Below are 16,071 nucleotides of genomic sequence, written 5' to 3' on the forward strand. Positions count from 1 at the left end.
AAGGAACTCAAACAGTGAGTGTGATCCAGAATGCAACGACGTAACAGTGATCCTACAACACTGTTCTCATCTGGAAACTTTCTTCATCCACTGCAAACCCTTTTATTCCCCCCGTGAGTTCGCTTCATTCATCCTGGTCGGTGTTTACATGCCGCCGGCGGGCAACGTGCACGAGGCCCAGCGGACACTCGCCGACCAGATACGGCATGTGGAGCGGACCAACCCGGACTCTTTAGTTATTGTCCTCGCGGACTTTAACAAAGGAAATCTCACCCATGAACTTCCTAAATACAGACAGTTTATTAAATGCCCACCAGAGAGGAGAACACGCTGGATCACTGTTACACCACAGTAAGCAGGGCTCATCACGCCGTCCCTCGTGCTGCACTGGGACACTCTGACCACGTCATGGTCCATCTGATTCCTGCATACAGGCAGAAACTAAAGCTCTGCAAACCTGTGGTGAGGGAATTCAAGAAGTGGACCAGTGAGGCGCTGGAGGATCTTCGGGCGTGCTTTGACTGCACAGACTGGGATGTTTTCAGCTACTGACAGTCAGGATGAGTTCACAGAGGCTGTAACTTCCTACATCGGCTTCTGTGAGGACAGCTGTGTACCATCATGCACCAGGGTGAGTTACAACAACGACAAACCCTGGTTCACAGCGGAGCTCAGAACACTACGCCTGCAGAAGGATCAGGCATTTAGGAGTGGGGACAAAGACTTGTACACGGAGTCAAAATACAAGTTTAGCAAGGCGGTGAGAGATGCTAAACGACTGTACTCTGAGAAACTCCAACAACAGTTCTCAGCAAGTGACTCTGCTTCGGTCTGGAGACAAACACCTCACCAACTACGTGCCTAAAACCCCCCACTCCATGAATGACCTCCGCCTGGCAGGCGAGCTGAATGAGTTCTACTGCAGATTCAAAAGACACTCAGTGTGTTTACATGATGGTATAATTGGAATCTTTGCTTAGTCGGACTATGCTATCTTTCTGGGGGAGGTGCTATTATCCCAATATACATGGAAGTGAATAAATCGAATTATTGGCCGAAAGCATGTCATATATACGATACAATAGGTGGCGATGTTTTCATTATAGCTAGTTGTGATACACACTGCATGAAAAGTGCGATTTTCGTCCCCGTAAACGCCCGGAAATCTCCCTAATTTCCGACAATTTCCGACAATTTGCAACCCGCGCACGTCGCGTTTGTCTGTGCCACAAATTGTCGGAAACGAACCATGACGTTGTCACACCTGTATGTCAAGTTGCGTTTTTGTCCTGTCTCCAGTTGTTTTTTGACTTCCTGTTTTATTTTGGAAACTAACTCCCTCTCGTTTCAGGTCCCTTGCCCTTCCTCATGTGTCACCAGTCTGATTGTCTCCCCTGATTCCTGATTGTGTCCACCTGTTCCCACAACTCCCTCATGGGTACTTATAGTCTGCGTCGCCCCTTGTCCTGTGCCAGTGTGTCTTGTTGTTTTGCCCTGCACACCAGCCCTCACGTCACGAGTCAAGTCAAGTCCGATAACGTTTGTCACGTCCTTTTGATCCCTGTTACATTTCCTCGTTTAAGAGAGATTTTGAGTTTTTGCCTTTTGAATTTTGATCTCAACCCTTTTTCCTCATTAAGAGAGATTTTGAGTTTTTTCCTTTTGAACTTTGATCGCGACCTTTGTTTCCTCGTTAAGAGAGATTTTCAGTTTTTTCTTGTTATTAATAAAAAGCAATATCAGCTGAACCCTCTGCGTCCGAGTCCTCCTCCTTCCTGCCTGACAGACGTAGGGGGAGAGCTGGCGGAGGTGCGAATGGCCCGAATTAGCATATGAATGCAGCGAAGCCGCGGGTGGCCGAGCGGGCTTGAATATCCTTACTCCTTATTGGAGGAAACCACAACTTACTAACAAATAAAATCACTCGTGATTGGCAGCAAAACCACACGTGGGCAGACCAGGCTTGAGTTTCCTTGTTCATGATTGGATGAAACCACAACTTTCAATCACTCGTGATTGGTTGGCAGATCTGTCGCTATTGGTCACCCGCCTCATTTTATTTATATATTCATATTATGCTGTATATTCATTTCATGGTTATCATATGTAGGCTACTACACTATTATTAGGATACCAACCAGGACATCAATGCATTTATAGAGAAAATGAACATTTGCCACATGTTTATGCAAAGAAAGAGCTTTATTAACAACACACAAACAACAACTACATACAAAGTGAAGATCTGCCCACACTTGGGTAACGGCGGTTTAAAAACTACAGCTCAGTAAACTGTCCGTTTGCCTCCTCGGGGTTGTTGACCGTCACTGGCGCCGTGTTTTCCGAGGCAGGTCTGTTGTGCAGGCGCCTCGTGTGTGTGTGGCGACCGTACAATCCCCCCGAGACCCCGCCAACAACGCCGTCCCCTCCGTCCGACGTGAGCTCTACGGTGGCGGATTTCCAGAGTTCCACCTCGTCATCAGCCAGCGCACTTTGTCTCGATTCCAGCAGCTGTAAAACAACAATGAATCAGTACTGTGCGATGTGTACGGACACAACACATCGATCAATGCACCTGAAACAAGTCAGCAAATAAACTCTGACCCTCTTTCTTCTCGCTCGACTCCGCGCTGAATCCTTCGCAGCTTCCACCCGCAATGAGTGTTCCGGCTGAACCTGAAGCTCCTGCGTCCCGTCTCACAATACGTCTTACAGGCGGCTGGAAAACAAATGAGTGTGGTATGAATAAAAAAAAATCAAACGCAAGTCACAGTAACATTTAACAAGGAAGGAGAAACAGTGTCACTTACACACAATGACGTCGTCTAAATCTGGACTTTTCCCGGAGCAAATACGAGGTCACCGCCTCATTATGAGGCGAGATTAGTCTGTGAAAACAAAATGTACAGTTATGATCGGTATCTATACGTATATATTCCCTTATAGCGCAGAATGAAAGCATATTCTTTAAATCTGACCCTTGCTCCGGTTCGTAGCGCCTGTAGTTCGTCTCGGAGTTGTGAAGACGGCGCACCGCTTCCTGTAAACGACACGGCAAAGAAACCACACTTTAATAAAGCTGTTTCTGCTCACTTGTAAGGCTACTAGGCTACTCTTAGCTTAGCTTGAGGCTACGCTACTTTTAGCTTAGCTTGCAGTCATCGAACGTATTCTTACCGCTATCGTGGGATCGTGCGCCCGTCTCCTCTTCTTTGAGTCGGTTCCTCTCCTCCATGGACAGAAACCCGCAGAGTCCCGAACGCTCCAGTGGAGCGAACCGCTCGTTGATATCAGCAGTTTGTTGTTGGAGTTGACGAGACGATCCACTGAGAGCTTTCAGCAGCTTCTTCTGTCTGTCTGCGGACTGGCCGAAAGTTGGTGACCGCGGAGAGGAGTTGAAGGCGAGTTGAACGCGAGACGTCGTCCCGCCATTATTCACGAAGCAGCAAAAACCAAACAAAGGAACTGGAGATACAGTTCTTCTGAATATAGTAACACACGTGTCTGTTTGTATGCTCGTCTTGCAAGTACTGCTGTATCAGTCATGCCTATGACCTCACACGTGATTGGACGAGGAGTCTAAGGGTCCTCCAATCACATACAAGGTTATTGTTATACGGACGGACCAGTATTTTAGGAAGACAATTGGTTGTTTTGGTGTCAGCAGAACAACTTTCCCTAAAAAACTGTACAGTGGTGCCTCTTTCTCCATTCCACCAGACACTCTTGAGTCTGACAGACATGCAATGCTGACAATGTATCATCACATGTACCCTTGTGTCACTGAGGTTGAATGTTTTGCCATGACATGTAAACGGGTAACATATATGAATGTAACTTACTCAATCGATAGATGCAGAGCATAAAGGTCAGCATGTGTTTATGCTAAGTGGTGTGGAAACACTAACAGTTTTAAAGAACCCGTCCTTGACCCTCTAGCAGAACTACGACCAGCCATTATAAAGCAGTTTATAGTTGGTAATGTTGGGTCAAAGGGTACGGCATTTAAACATGTTCTTGCACAAGTTTCCTGGCTTCATCCCCACCCGGACAGACATTTTTATGGAAAGCCAATAGAAGTTTGGCTGTGTACGCTAATGGCGTACACAGTAATGCGCAAAGACGCAAAGTCCAGTTCCTCATCCGAATCACCGTTACATGCCGCAATAGTCGAACTATCAACTGAATCGGATCGAGTTATCCAGGGGTGTTAGTCGGATCGTAGTCGGACCGCACATAGTCGGACAAAGGTGTTTACATGAAACGGATAATTCGATTTCAGTCCGACTAAGACAGTTATTCGAATCCATGTAACCACGCTGAATGGCCTGATCCCATCCCCCACAGCTCCACCAACCTGCCCCAGTCCCCCTCCCCTCCCTCCCTCCCCCAGCCCATCAGGGGCTCACGCCTCTACATCTATATCACCTTCCCCTCCCCCACCAGCAACGACCCTCTCTATTTTGGAGAGAGACGTTATCCGGCTCTTTAGAAGACAAAATCCCCGTAAAGCAGCCGGTCCGGACTCAGTCTCCCCTCCCCCTGTTTAAAGTGTAATGTAAGTCGCTTTGGATAAAAGCGTCTGCTAAATGACCTGTAATGTAATGTAACAAGTCTGTGGGTGATGCTGTCAACATGGCCCTCCAGGAACCTACGCCAGGATCCTGTTTATGAACTTCAGGTCTGCCTTCAACCCCATCATCCCGTCTCTGCTGCAGGACAAACTCTCCCAGCTGCACGTGCCAAACTCCACCTGCAAGTGGATCACAGACTTCCTGTCTGACAGGAAACAGCACATGAAGCTAAGGAAACATGTCTCATCCTCTCGGACCATAAGCACCGGTTCCCCCCAAGGCTGCGTTCTTTCCCCTCTGCTCTTCTCCCTGATTTCCGATTTCCGGCGAAACAGAGCCCACCCTCCCCCGTCACTATTGGGGTTTCTTCCGTTTCCTGGGCTCCATCATCACCCAGGACCTCAAGTGGGAGCTGAACATCAGCTCCATCACCAAGAAGACTCAGCAGAGGTTGTTCTTCCTGAGGCAGCTGAAGAAATTCAACCTGCCAAAGACGATGATGGTCCACTTCTACACGGCCATCATGGAGTCCATCCATTCCTTATATGTCTGACATATTATGGCAATAAATCTTTCCTGTTTCTTATGAGCCTCACTAAGCTCTTGAACAGAAGAACCAGATGATTAGTTGTATTGTAACATTAAGTGAATATGGATTGATGTCAGTAAGGGATTTCACATTCATTTGTGGTGTGAAAACATGGCAGGTCTCCCTGCTCGATGTCGCACCGTCTCATTCATTCACTTGGCTCATGACGTCCACCTGAATGTTCCTCTTTGGCTAAAAAGTGCCCTAAATCGCTTGAGACAGGTAACATGACATTATGGCTCAATTCAGTGCAGCTCGTGACTCACTCTCCACCAATCAGAGCGCTGGATTTCACCCGTATTATAAAAGAATATACGACACGGGACATGAAACATAACCAGTAGTCCAAGTGCAAGCAGCCAGTTGATGGTGAATTTATGCTACTTTGTTGAATTCATATGTTTGTGAATGTGACTTTGAAAGAGTCAGAGCCTCCAGCCACCAACCTCACCGCACGTCACTGCCAGCAGCTCTGTGAAAGGTCCAACGTCTAGTTTCAGAAGATCTAAGGAGACTTCTACAGGTCAGAGGACCGTCTGAAGAGCTTTGCAGTACTTTCATTACAATTTGTATTTTCGATGCAGAGGTCTCAGACGTTGTTTTTTTGACCCACAGTAAGAAGTAAAAACAGATGAAACTGATGACTAACTGTCACTCAACTAATAAACTGTCCATCGACAGTCTTCAGCATCTGGTTTTCATGATGATCAATGACAGAAGCTGGAGGAATTACAGTTTGTGTTCTACATTCAGTCACATCTTACTGTGTGCAAGCAGGCTGCTTTACTGGCTGTTCTTACCCACAATCCTTTGCACAGCAGGTATATGAGCCAGAGGGTTCAAGGTGCCATGTGATGAGGAAGTAGAACACTGCATGTAACAACATGTCCTTTGTGATTTGGCAGGCAGCTTCAGACTGATACGTGGGGAAGTTGTTCCGCCCCAACAGGTTCAACCTGATCATCAAAGTGGAGAGAAGAATAAAAACACTCTCAGCTCAGACTCTGTTGTCTTAGTGGATGTTTTTGTTCAATATAAACTCTTCACTACATTTGTTACAAAGGTTTCTGCTTCATCACGTGTTCCCTACTAGTCTACATGTAGAAGAAGACCAGGTGACAAAGAGGGGCGTGCACGGGTCCACTGAAACATCTGGTACAACAACAGCATCCAGTCTGTTGTCATAGCAACTCTTTACAAGGTGGAAGGATCGTTCCACAGATGCTGGTTTTGTTCCTGAAAGACTCTTGTTGAGCCGTGAGGAGGATTCTGTTCACGAGGACCTTTGACCCTGTTAACACATCTCACACTGAGACTCAGTCAACCAGTCAGACTGCATACTTTGATGGTGACGTGAGGACACACCCTCTCTGATGAAGGACAGCAAGCTGCGTCACTTCACTCCGTCTGATGGAAGCTGAAGTGAAGCACGGAGCTCCTTTTCTACACGGACCTGCTGAGGACAGAAGAGAGCTGCTCACTGAGGAAGTTCATGTCTACAAGCTCAGTAAGTGCAGCTGTGATTGGTTGAATGACATCATTGATGGTCGTGAAGGTGTGATTGTTTAAAGCTGGGAAACAAGATGGCGCCTGTGTGAGCAGGCAGAGAGGAGCTGCTGTTAGTCTGAATGATGACGCTGTGATGAAGAAGAGGAGCTCAGTCTGATCTGGGGTCTGTGAGGACTGTTACTGATGAGGAGGGGAAGGTAGCAGACGGAGGGGCACTAGGACCCAGCAGGGACCACAGAGCTCACCTGGGCCTTTGTTCCTGAAACACACCTGAGAGACGCTCTGTTTGTCTCACCTGCTGCTTCACTCCTTTAAGTCCACAAAGCTTCATGTTCATTTCTTCATCTGCTTTAAACACATTTAGTCACTTTTTAGTGTTTGACTGTGTTTGTTTTCTTTAGTGTTCAGTTTTTCTCTCATTGATCAGCAGGTTGTAGTCGACCTTTTACTAACTGATCACATGGTGAAGTGAAGCATCCCATCAGGAGAAAGCTTCCCCTTGTTACCATGGTAACCACAGTGTTTCCATCAGGACAGCTACAGGTCACCTTACTGGTCTGTGTTTTACTGACTTCTGGACTCTGACGAGGAGAAACAGCACAGCTCCATCTGCTGGAAGAAGAGTGATAACATTCATCTTGTAAAACACTACATTTATAGGATGAGCATTTTAACAGAGTTTAAAAAGGTAAAAGGAAGTTTGTCTTTCTCCAGAAGTCTAAACTTGAACAGACAACAAACTGAAACGCAGAAGCATAAACTAGGCTTAAGTGTGCGTGTTTATATTTTAATACTAAGCAGAACTGTCGGGAGGCGGATCAAAGTCAGGGAGGGTGCAGAGGCAGATGGAGCAGAACATACAGATGCAAGAGTCTTCTGGTCAGCGAGAGGTTTCATCTTTTTCTTAGGTGCCATTTTTGCCTTCTACTTTTCCTGCTGAAGGAAAAACGGGATCACGTGGGAAGCGGCATGTATGCGCAGACGGCGTGTGCGCATAACAAAATGGCGGCCGCCGTTCAGAGTGTTGTGCGTTGCCACACAGCCACCACCGGAATATGTTTTATTTATTCCACTACACACGTTAAAACATCACCGACCTGAGTAAACACCGCATAGAGCAGTTGAAACGTGAATTCATTTACTACTGAGAAGTTTGTATCTTTATTGTTGAAATGGAATCTGCGGTTACTGGCTAGTTGTTGTTGTAGCGGCTAAACTAGCACGTCGCGATACTCAAGGGGATCATGTCTGCGCAGAGTTAATGCGCAAAGGCTTGAAGCGGCGCTCGTCAGGTCCGCTGACAGGTTTCTTTCTGCTAGTTACGGTGATTTTTATGAAAGTCCATTTCCGCCACTAAAAAAGAGTTAGAAAGTCGAAATGATGTCTTGAGATGTGCGCATGCGCAGGCTCCTTCGTTGTTTAGTACATTGACTTTATAAACCCTCTTGGCGACTTCTGGTCAAAAGCGACCAGCGACCTTATCTGGTTTTATTGGAGACTTCTGTGGTGTCTGACGTGGCGTGACGTCACTGAAGCAGGAACCTGGCGGCTCGCAGCAGTCCAGCTGCAGTCAGAGGAGACACACGTCACGTGCAGGCTGAAATCAACGCGCGCATGCGCAAAGCCGCCGCCGATTCTGCAGCGTCTCTCCTCGTTGAGAAATTGCCAATACTGGTTCAATAAAGAGAGAAGAACTTTTCAATCGTTACTAATCACGACAACTACGTAATAAATACCACCCGGAACGTATTTTATCTCCCTAGAAGTTCGATTTATTTCGGACTCGGAAATACGGAAGATAATTTAGACTCCGCTAAAAGTCGGACGTCTTGTTTGTTATGAGAGAGGAGTGAGCGGGTATCGAACGTACGACGTTTACACTTCGCTAAAGTTGGAAATATATTCACACATTCACACTTCCTGGTTTAATAGCTGCTCAGTGAGACGTTGTTAAACTCTGTGTGACCATATACATATATATATATATATATGTATATATATATATGTATATATATATGTATATATATATATATATATATATGTATATATATATATATATATATATATATATATATATATATATATATATATATATATATATATATATATATATATATATACCAGAGATGAGCTCTTGAACATCCGTGGAACAACTCCAGCGGAGTTACTTCCAACTTTCCTGCTTTCTTCCGTGGAATTACTGGACATTCTAGTCAAAGGTGCGCTCACCTTTCGTCACGCGGTGGGACGCCGTAGGAGAGGAAAACGGGCCGGCTCGCTGGTGAGACTCCGCAGGCGTGGTTCTCGCACTCCGCTGCCGGGCATCTTTCTCTCCAACGTGCGCTCACTGTGCAACAAACTGGAGGAAATTCAGCTGCTGGTGAGGAGAGACAGAGACTTCTCTACATCCTCCGTCTTGTGCTTCACGGAGACGTGGCTCTGCGGATCGATACCGGACTCCGCGCTCCAGCTGGCGGGCTTCAGCTGCTCCGAGCGGACCGCGACACGGAGCTCTCCGGCAAGACGAAGGGTGGAGGAATCTGCTTCTACTTCAACAACAGCTGGTGTAACGACGTAACGGTGATCCTACAACACTGTTCTCCTGATCTGGAAACTTTCTTCATCCACTGCAAACCCTTTTATTCCCCCCGTGAGTTCGCTTCATTCATCCTGGTCGGTGTTTACATGCCGCCGGCGGGCAACGTGCACGAGGCTCAGCGGACACTCGCCGACCAGATACGGCGTGTGGAGCGGACCAACCCGGACTCCTTAGTTATTGTCCTCGCGGACTTTAACAAAGGAAATCTCACCCATGAACTTCCTAAGTACAGACAGTTTATTAAATGCCCACCAGAGAGGAGAAGACGCTGGATCACTCTTACACCACAGTAAGCAGGGCTTATCACGCCGTCCCTCGTGCTGCACTGGGACACTCTGACCACGTCATGGTCCATCTGATTCCTGCATACAGGCAGAAACTAAAGCTCTGCAAATCTGTGGTGAGGGAATTCAAGAAGTGGACTAGTGAGGCGCTGGAGGATCTTCGGGCGTGCTTTGACTGCACAGACTGGGATGTTTTCAGGACGGCTACTGACAGTCTGGATGAGTTCACAGAGGCTGTAACTTCCTACATCGGCTTCTGTGAGGACAGCTGTGTACCATCATGCACCAGGGTGAGTTACAACGACAAACCCTGGTTCACAGCGGAACTCAGAACACTACGCCTGCAGAAGGATCAGGCATTTAGGAATGGTGACAAAGACTTCCCCTCCCTCCCCCAGCCCATCAGGTGCTCACGCCTCTTCATCTTTATCACCTTCCCCTCCCCCACCAGCAGTGACCCTCTCTATTCTGGAGAGAGACGTTAACCGGCTCCTTAAAAGACAAAATCCCCGTAAGGCAGCCGGTCCGGACTCCGTTTCCCCTCACTCCCTGAAGCATTGTGCTGACCAGCTGTCTCCGGTGTTGACTGACATCTTCTACACCTCCCTGGAGACATGCCACGTACCAGCCTGCTTCAAGGCCTCCACCATCATCCCTGTTCCCAAGAAGCCCAGGATCACAGGACTCAATGACTACAGGCCCGTCGCCCTGACCTCTGTAGTCATGAAGTCTTTTGAACGGCTAGTCCTGTCCCACCTGAAGTCCCTCACCGACCCTCTCCTGGACCCCCTTCAGTTCGCCTACGGAGCCAACAGGTCTGTGGACGATGCTGTCAACATGGCCCTCCACTACATCCTCCAGCATCTGGACTCCCCAGGAACCTACGCCAGGATCCTGTTTGTGGACTTCAGCTCTGCTTTTAACACCATCATCCCGTCTCTGCTGCAGGACAAACTCTCCCAGCTACACGTGCCCGACTCCACCTGCAAGTGGATCACAGACTTCCTGTCTGACAGGAAGCAGCACGTGAAGCTGGGGAAACATGTCTCAGCCTCTCGGACCATCAGCACCGGTTCCCCCCAAGGCTGCGTTCTTTCCCCTCTGCTCTTCTCCCTGTACACCAACAGCTGCACCTCCAGTCACCAGTCCGTCAAGCTCCTGAAGTTTGCGGATGACACCACCCTCATTGGACTGATCTCTGGTGGGGACGAGTCCGCCTACAGGTGGGAGTCTGACCATCTGGTGTCGTGGTGCAGCCAGAACAACCTGGAGCTCAACGCTCTAAAGACAGTAGAGATGGTTGTGGATTTCCGGCGGAACAGAGCCCCACCCTCCCCCATCACCCTGTGTGACCCCCCCGTCACTATTGTGAATTCCTTCCGTTTCCTGGGCTCCATCATCACCCAGGACCTCAAGTGGGAGCTGAACATCAGCTCCATCACCAACAAGGCTCAGCAGAGGTTGTTCTTCCTGAGGCAGCTGAAGAAACTCAACCTGCCAAAGACGATGATGGTCCACTTCTACACGGCCATCATGGAGTCCATCCTCTGCTCCTCCATCACCGTCTGGTACGCTGCAGCCACAGCCAAGGACAAGGGCAGGCTGCAGCGGGTCATCCTCTCCGCAGAGAGGCTGATCGGCTGCAATCTGCCGTCCCTGCAGGACTTGTTCGCTTCCAGGTCTCTGAAGCGAGCTAAAAAGATCGCGGCCGACCCCTCTCACCCCGGACAAAAACTGTTTGTGCCCCTTCCATCTGGCAGGAGGCTGAGGTCCATCAGGACTACGACCTCCCGCCACACGAACAGTTTCTTCATCAACAGAGCCCGGTCCCCCACTGCCTGACTATAACACTCCACCGGTCACTCCCCCTCATACTGCACATGTCACTTTAACTGCAATTCATCACTTTGTCACTTTGTCTCTTGTCTGTTACTTGTTCGTTAGTGCACTTTTATGCTTAATATTTTTCTTTTTAACTTTTTAATATTTAAATTTTTTTAACTTTATTCCCTTGTTTTATACTAACCCATAGCCTTAGCCTTATTCTACTAACCCATTGCTTTAGCATTTCATTCCACTTTATTTTATTACTTGTGCACTGTTGTCTTGTCTGTCTACTGTCGCGCACTAACTGCCAAGACAAATTCCTTGTATGTTTGACATATTTTGGCTAATAAATGTTTCCTGATTCCTGATTCCTATACTTACTTATAATATTGATATTATTAACTATACATATCTCGTGTTGTCATTCTGCATGCTGAGTTTTAGTAGCCTATATAGTGATTTAACATAAATAACGTCCTGATGGACCGCTGCCTCCTGCCAAAGGAAAGCGCTTAAAAGAAACACAACATTTATAGGATGAGAATTTAAAATGACGTCTCTTGACACGTTGTCTCAAGACAACAACACAAAGTGTCCCATGAGAGTTTTAGTGTTGAGGTGAATGAGCTCTGTGTATTTGTCCTGATGAAGATAATAACGTGTGAGCTCTCCCAGCAGGTTGGTGTGAAGGTGTGAAGGTGTGGACTCTGCTATGAATCAGGCTGAGGACCCAGAGGACGGAGTCCCTCCCTCTGAAGCCCCTCTGTGTGGGGAACATGACAGCCAGACCAAATCTCAGAGGTGAGAAGACCATCTCCAACTATCCTCCACTCGTCTCCATGTCCCAACGTCTCTGACTCACTGACTCTGCTTCTACATGTGTGACCAGGATCCATCAGAGACCAGGACCTGGACCTGGACCCAGCTGTGTGTCCATGAAGAGTAACCGGTTTATGGATCGTCCTCAAAAATTCAAAGACGTTGGTCCCTCTGTTGATGCAAGGTGAGGGTCTCAGGCTGATGATGAGGTGTTTCTACCAGACTCTCTGGTGGAGGTTCTGGGTTTCTTGCTGCAGGGCCCTTCAGCAGTGTCCAGTGAGGGAGGGAGAGCTCCATGGAGGACTTGGTGAGACCTGTTTGGACTAAACCAAACTGACTGGTGAAGAAACCAGTGAGCTGAAAGACTGAGCTGTTGATTCTCAGTGGGACCAGCAGGACCAGTAGACCTAAACCACTACAGGGAGTCATGTGGTCCACATCCAGACCTCACGTCATGGACCTTTACCTTGTTTTGGTGTCTGTGAGGACGGACACCATGTGAGCTGATGCTTCATGATTAGATGATGATGTAATCTCAGTGTTTCTTTCAGTTCACATCAGCAGAGAGGAAAGTCTCCTGAACCCAGATGTTTGTCCATGAAGAGTGATCAGTCTATTGGTCGATGGATTGACTTCAAAGATGGACGCCGTTCTTATGACCCAGAGTAAGTTCTTAAACAGATGAAGAACTGTTCTGATCCTCAGTCATGAATTACATGAATGTTTGTTCATTGTTTAAAGTGTTGTTTCCATGACGATCCATCATGACAGAACTCATTATCTTCATCTAACTCCAGGGTGTCAAACTCATCTTAGGTTTGGGTCAGATACTGTCCACTTTGATCTCAAGTGGGCCGGACCAGTAAAATCGTGGGCGATGGTCCGGTCGACGGGGGGCCGTCATTTCCAAGCAGGCGCTGCTGCCTGGAGGAACGCTGTGGTCTAAAAGGTCTAACACAGGGGAGCCCACACTTTATCAGCTCGCAAGCTACTTGTCATCAACGCTTCAATCCAAGTCATGGCGATCGCCCGAATAATAACAACGAGCAGCAGCGGTAACCAAGGGAACAACAGCGCTGCAGACCGGGAGCACAAAACGAATCCATGTAAAGAAACAAGCAACAAAAAGTTACTGCAGACATTCTTGGTCGTTACCTCACTCCATGACTTGCACTGATGCATGCGTAGTGACCTGACGTGGTTCTTTCTTCAATGTTCGGTGATCTACCAGCACTGCGTTGGTGAAGGACCAGGGGCCTCATTTATAAACGTTGCGTACGCACAAAAGAAGGCGTACGCCGCTCTCTACGCAATAATTACATTACATTACATTACATTACATTACATGTCATTTAGCTGACGCTTTTATCCAAAGCGACGTACAATAAGTGCATTCAACCATAGGGTACAAACTCAGGAGAACAAGAAACAAGAAAGTGCAATTTCCTCAAATAAGCCAATTTACAATTTGCTATAGATGAGTGACGTTACAAGTAAAATTTAAGTGCTACAATTTGTTAGTCTTTAGTCGAGGTAGAGTCTGAAGAGGTGTGTCTTTAGTTTGCGGCGGAAGATGTGAAGGCTCTCTGCGGTCCTGATGTCTTCAGAGAGCGCGTTCCACCATTTCGGCGCAAGGACAGCGAAGAGTCGAGACCTAGTCGAGTGTTTTGCTCTCAGTGAGGGAGGGACGAGTAGTTTTGCAGATGCAGAGCGGAGAGTGCGGGTTGGGATGTAGGGTTTGACCATGTCCTGGATGTAAGCTGGACCCGATCCATTCACAGCATGGTACTTGGTATTTATAAAAAGCAAACCTGACAAATGTCCTTCACGCAAGCTCGGACCCACGCGTACGCACAAAAACGAGTGAAATGAGAACCGTCGGCAAATACAAGAAACACGCAAACGTGTGTGAAAGTGTGAAAGAAATGCCAATACTGCCTCTCATAAATGTAGCATCCCTTCAACTTGCAATAAACAGGCTTGGGAGTGTTTCCAGACGGGTGTACTTTAATTCAATACACCAACACCAACACGTGAAAACTAAAAAGGGAATTAACAAAGGCAATTTAGCCAGATACAAAATAATCCTCTGACAAATGCACTTTAGCATACACGGATAACAGCATAGCAGGCAACAGTCATTATATGAAACCAATTTACATGAAATACAATTACAATGAACCACATACCTCGCTCAGCGTGCTATAAAGTGGTAATCCAGGGAAGTCCGCCGCCATTAGCTTAATTTATTAAGTTGCTAGCTAGCTTCTCGTGTCTTCTATTGAACAAATGTGAGCGTGAGCATGAGCACGAGCGATTAATCACGTGAGCAGATACTATGATGTCAAAATAAAAGTCACATAAAATCTAATTAGGAAACGGGATCATCAAAATAAAAGAACACTGCTAGTGGTCATTTACACTAAAAAATCTGCAGCGTAAAACAAACAGAAATACAAATTAACACATTTTCAAAAAGAAAAGTGAAATATGTTCTGCAATAATATCGGCATGTTATTAAATTCATTCTCTAAACACAGCTGTTGTCAGATGCAATCAGATGGACGGTAATAAAACGCCATGATGCCGTCACAATGCGTAATGACGCTGATGGCTGATCTTGCGCTCTTAGAAGACGTGGCACATGGAAGGATTGGCGCTGTAGTGCAGCGCACCATCGGCCTGTTTAAGAGCAGATGGCGCTGCCTCGACTGCACTGGAGGGAGGTTGTTGTTTACTCCTGAAAAGGTGTGAAACATCGTGCTGCATGTGCTGTGCTACATGATGTGGCACAGCTTCCAAACGCGCCTCGACCCCCTGACGCCGATGTTGGCCCAGACCCTGTCCCCGATCCCCAATCACTGCCGCCTGTCTCTCATCAGGAGGGGACAGCTCCGGTGTCCCCTTTCCCACCCGTGGGGACAGACCTTGGCGATGGCGCGCTAAACGCTTTTTTGCATCCACTTTGATGTCAGACTATTTTTTCTTTATTTAGGTCCGAGGTCGTGAGGCTGCAGCGTTGCTCTGCAACCTTTTGCCCCTCAGGTGCCTTGTTGGCATCAGTGATGTCCACACTGTGTCCTCCAAAGAGCATCTTACTTCTCCTTCCCACCTCCCAATGATCATTTCCACTTCACACTGAGTGAAGTTCCGTTTCTTCGTTTTCCTCTCAGTGTTTGTCATGATTTCGCAATCGATGAATATTAATTTGTGGGCGTTCCACAGACTATATATGGGCAACTACGGGCGTGACATGAAGCCGCAAAAGCTGCGCTGCATTTAGAAGTGATTGTGATTTATTAAGGGAAAACTGCGTAGGACGTTTTATAAGTCTGAATATTTCTGTGCGTACGCACGTCCTACGTTTCATCCGTACGCCACTTCTGGCGCAAATCCTACGCAAGCTTTTATAAATGTGGCCCCTGGTCCCCCTGGTCTAACACATGCGCTCACTCACAGAGTGCGACCCCCAGTGGACTGATTAGGAATAGCAGCTACTTTTATAGAAAAGCTATTTGTGTCTTTCTGTAATTCTAAAGTCATCCAGCGGACTGCACTGGACCCCCCGGCAGACCAGATTTGGCGCTCGGGCCTTGAGTTAGACACCCATCATCTAACTGGTCTGTGTGTGTTTAAGTGTGAATCATTAACTGTAAACATCCTCAGATGTAAACAAAATGTGAGCTAGTTCCTCCACATCAGGATCAGCAGTGGTCACATCTGGAGACAGCTGCAGGTTTCTGGAGACAGATGACTGGGACTGAACATGTGATTAGAATAAACTCAGTGCTCTGTGGACCAGCTGACGTGGTCTCTGGACTCCATGCAGAGGTTTGGACAAAGTATCGTCAGTAGACTCTGTGAAAAGGT

The 16,071-nt window shown here is 47.3% G+C and overlaps 1 protein-coding gene and 1 long non-coding RNA gene across 2 annotated transcripts in view; one reads left to right on the top strand and one right to left on the bottom strand.

The window, feature by feature from the left end:
* Positions 1 to 2,183: 2,183 nt before the first annotated feature.
* Positions 2,184 to 3,620, bottom strand: LOC144390340 (uncharacterized). Its single transcript, XR_013454363.1, has 5 exons — positions 3,178 to 3,620; positions 2,979 to 3,040; positions 2,811 to 2,888; positions 2,605 to 2,719; positions 2,184 to 2,511 (listed from the first exon to the last, which is right to left on the bottom strand). It is a non-coding gene; the product is annotated as an uncharacterized LOC144390340 (long non-coding RNA).
* Positions 3,621 to 11,823: 8,203 nt separating this feature from the next.
* LOC144390230 (uncharacterized) overlaps positions 11,824 to 16,071 on the top strand; it is a 198,618-nt gene continuing 194,370 nt past the window's right edge. Inside the window, exons 1-3 of the mRNA XM_078096667.1 lie at positions 11,824 to 12,183; positions 12,272 to 12,385; positions 12,753 to 12,866. Coding sequence (XP_077952793.1) covers positions 12,095 to 12,183; positions 12,272 to 12,385; positions 12,753 to 12,866 — 317 coding nt within the window. The 5' untranslated portion in view covers positions 11,824 to 12,094. The remainder of the gene's footprint in view (positions 12,184 to 12,271; positions 12,386 to 12,752; positions 12,867 to 16,071) is intronic.

This window comes from Gasterosteus aculeatus, chromosome 21 (assembly GCF_964276395.1).
Source record: "Gasterosteus aculeatus chromosome 21, fGasAcu3.hap1.1, whole genome shotgun sequence".
Taxonomy (NCBI): Eukaryota; Metazoa; Chordata; class Actinopteri; order Perciformes; family Gasterosteidae; genus Gasterosteus; species Gasterosteus aculeatus.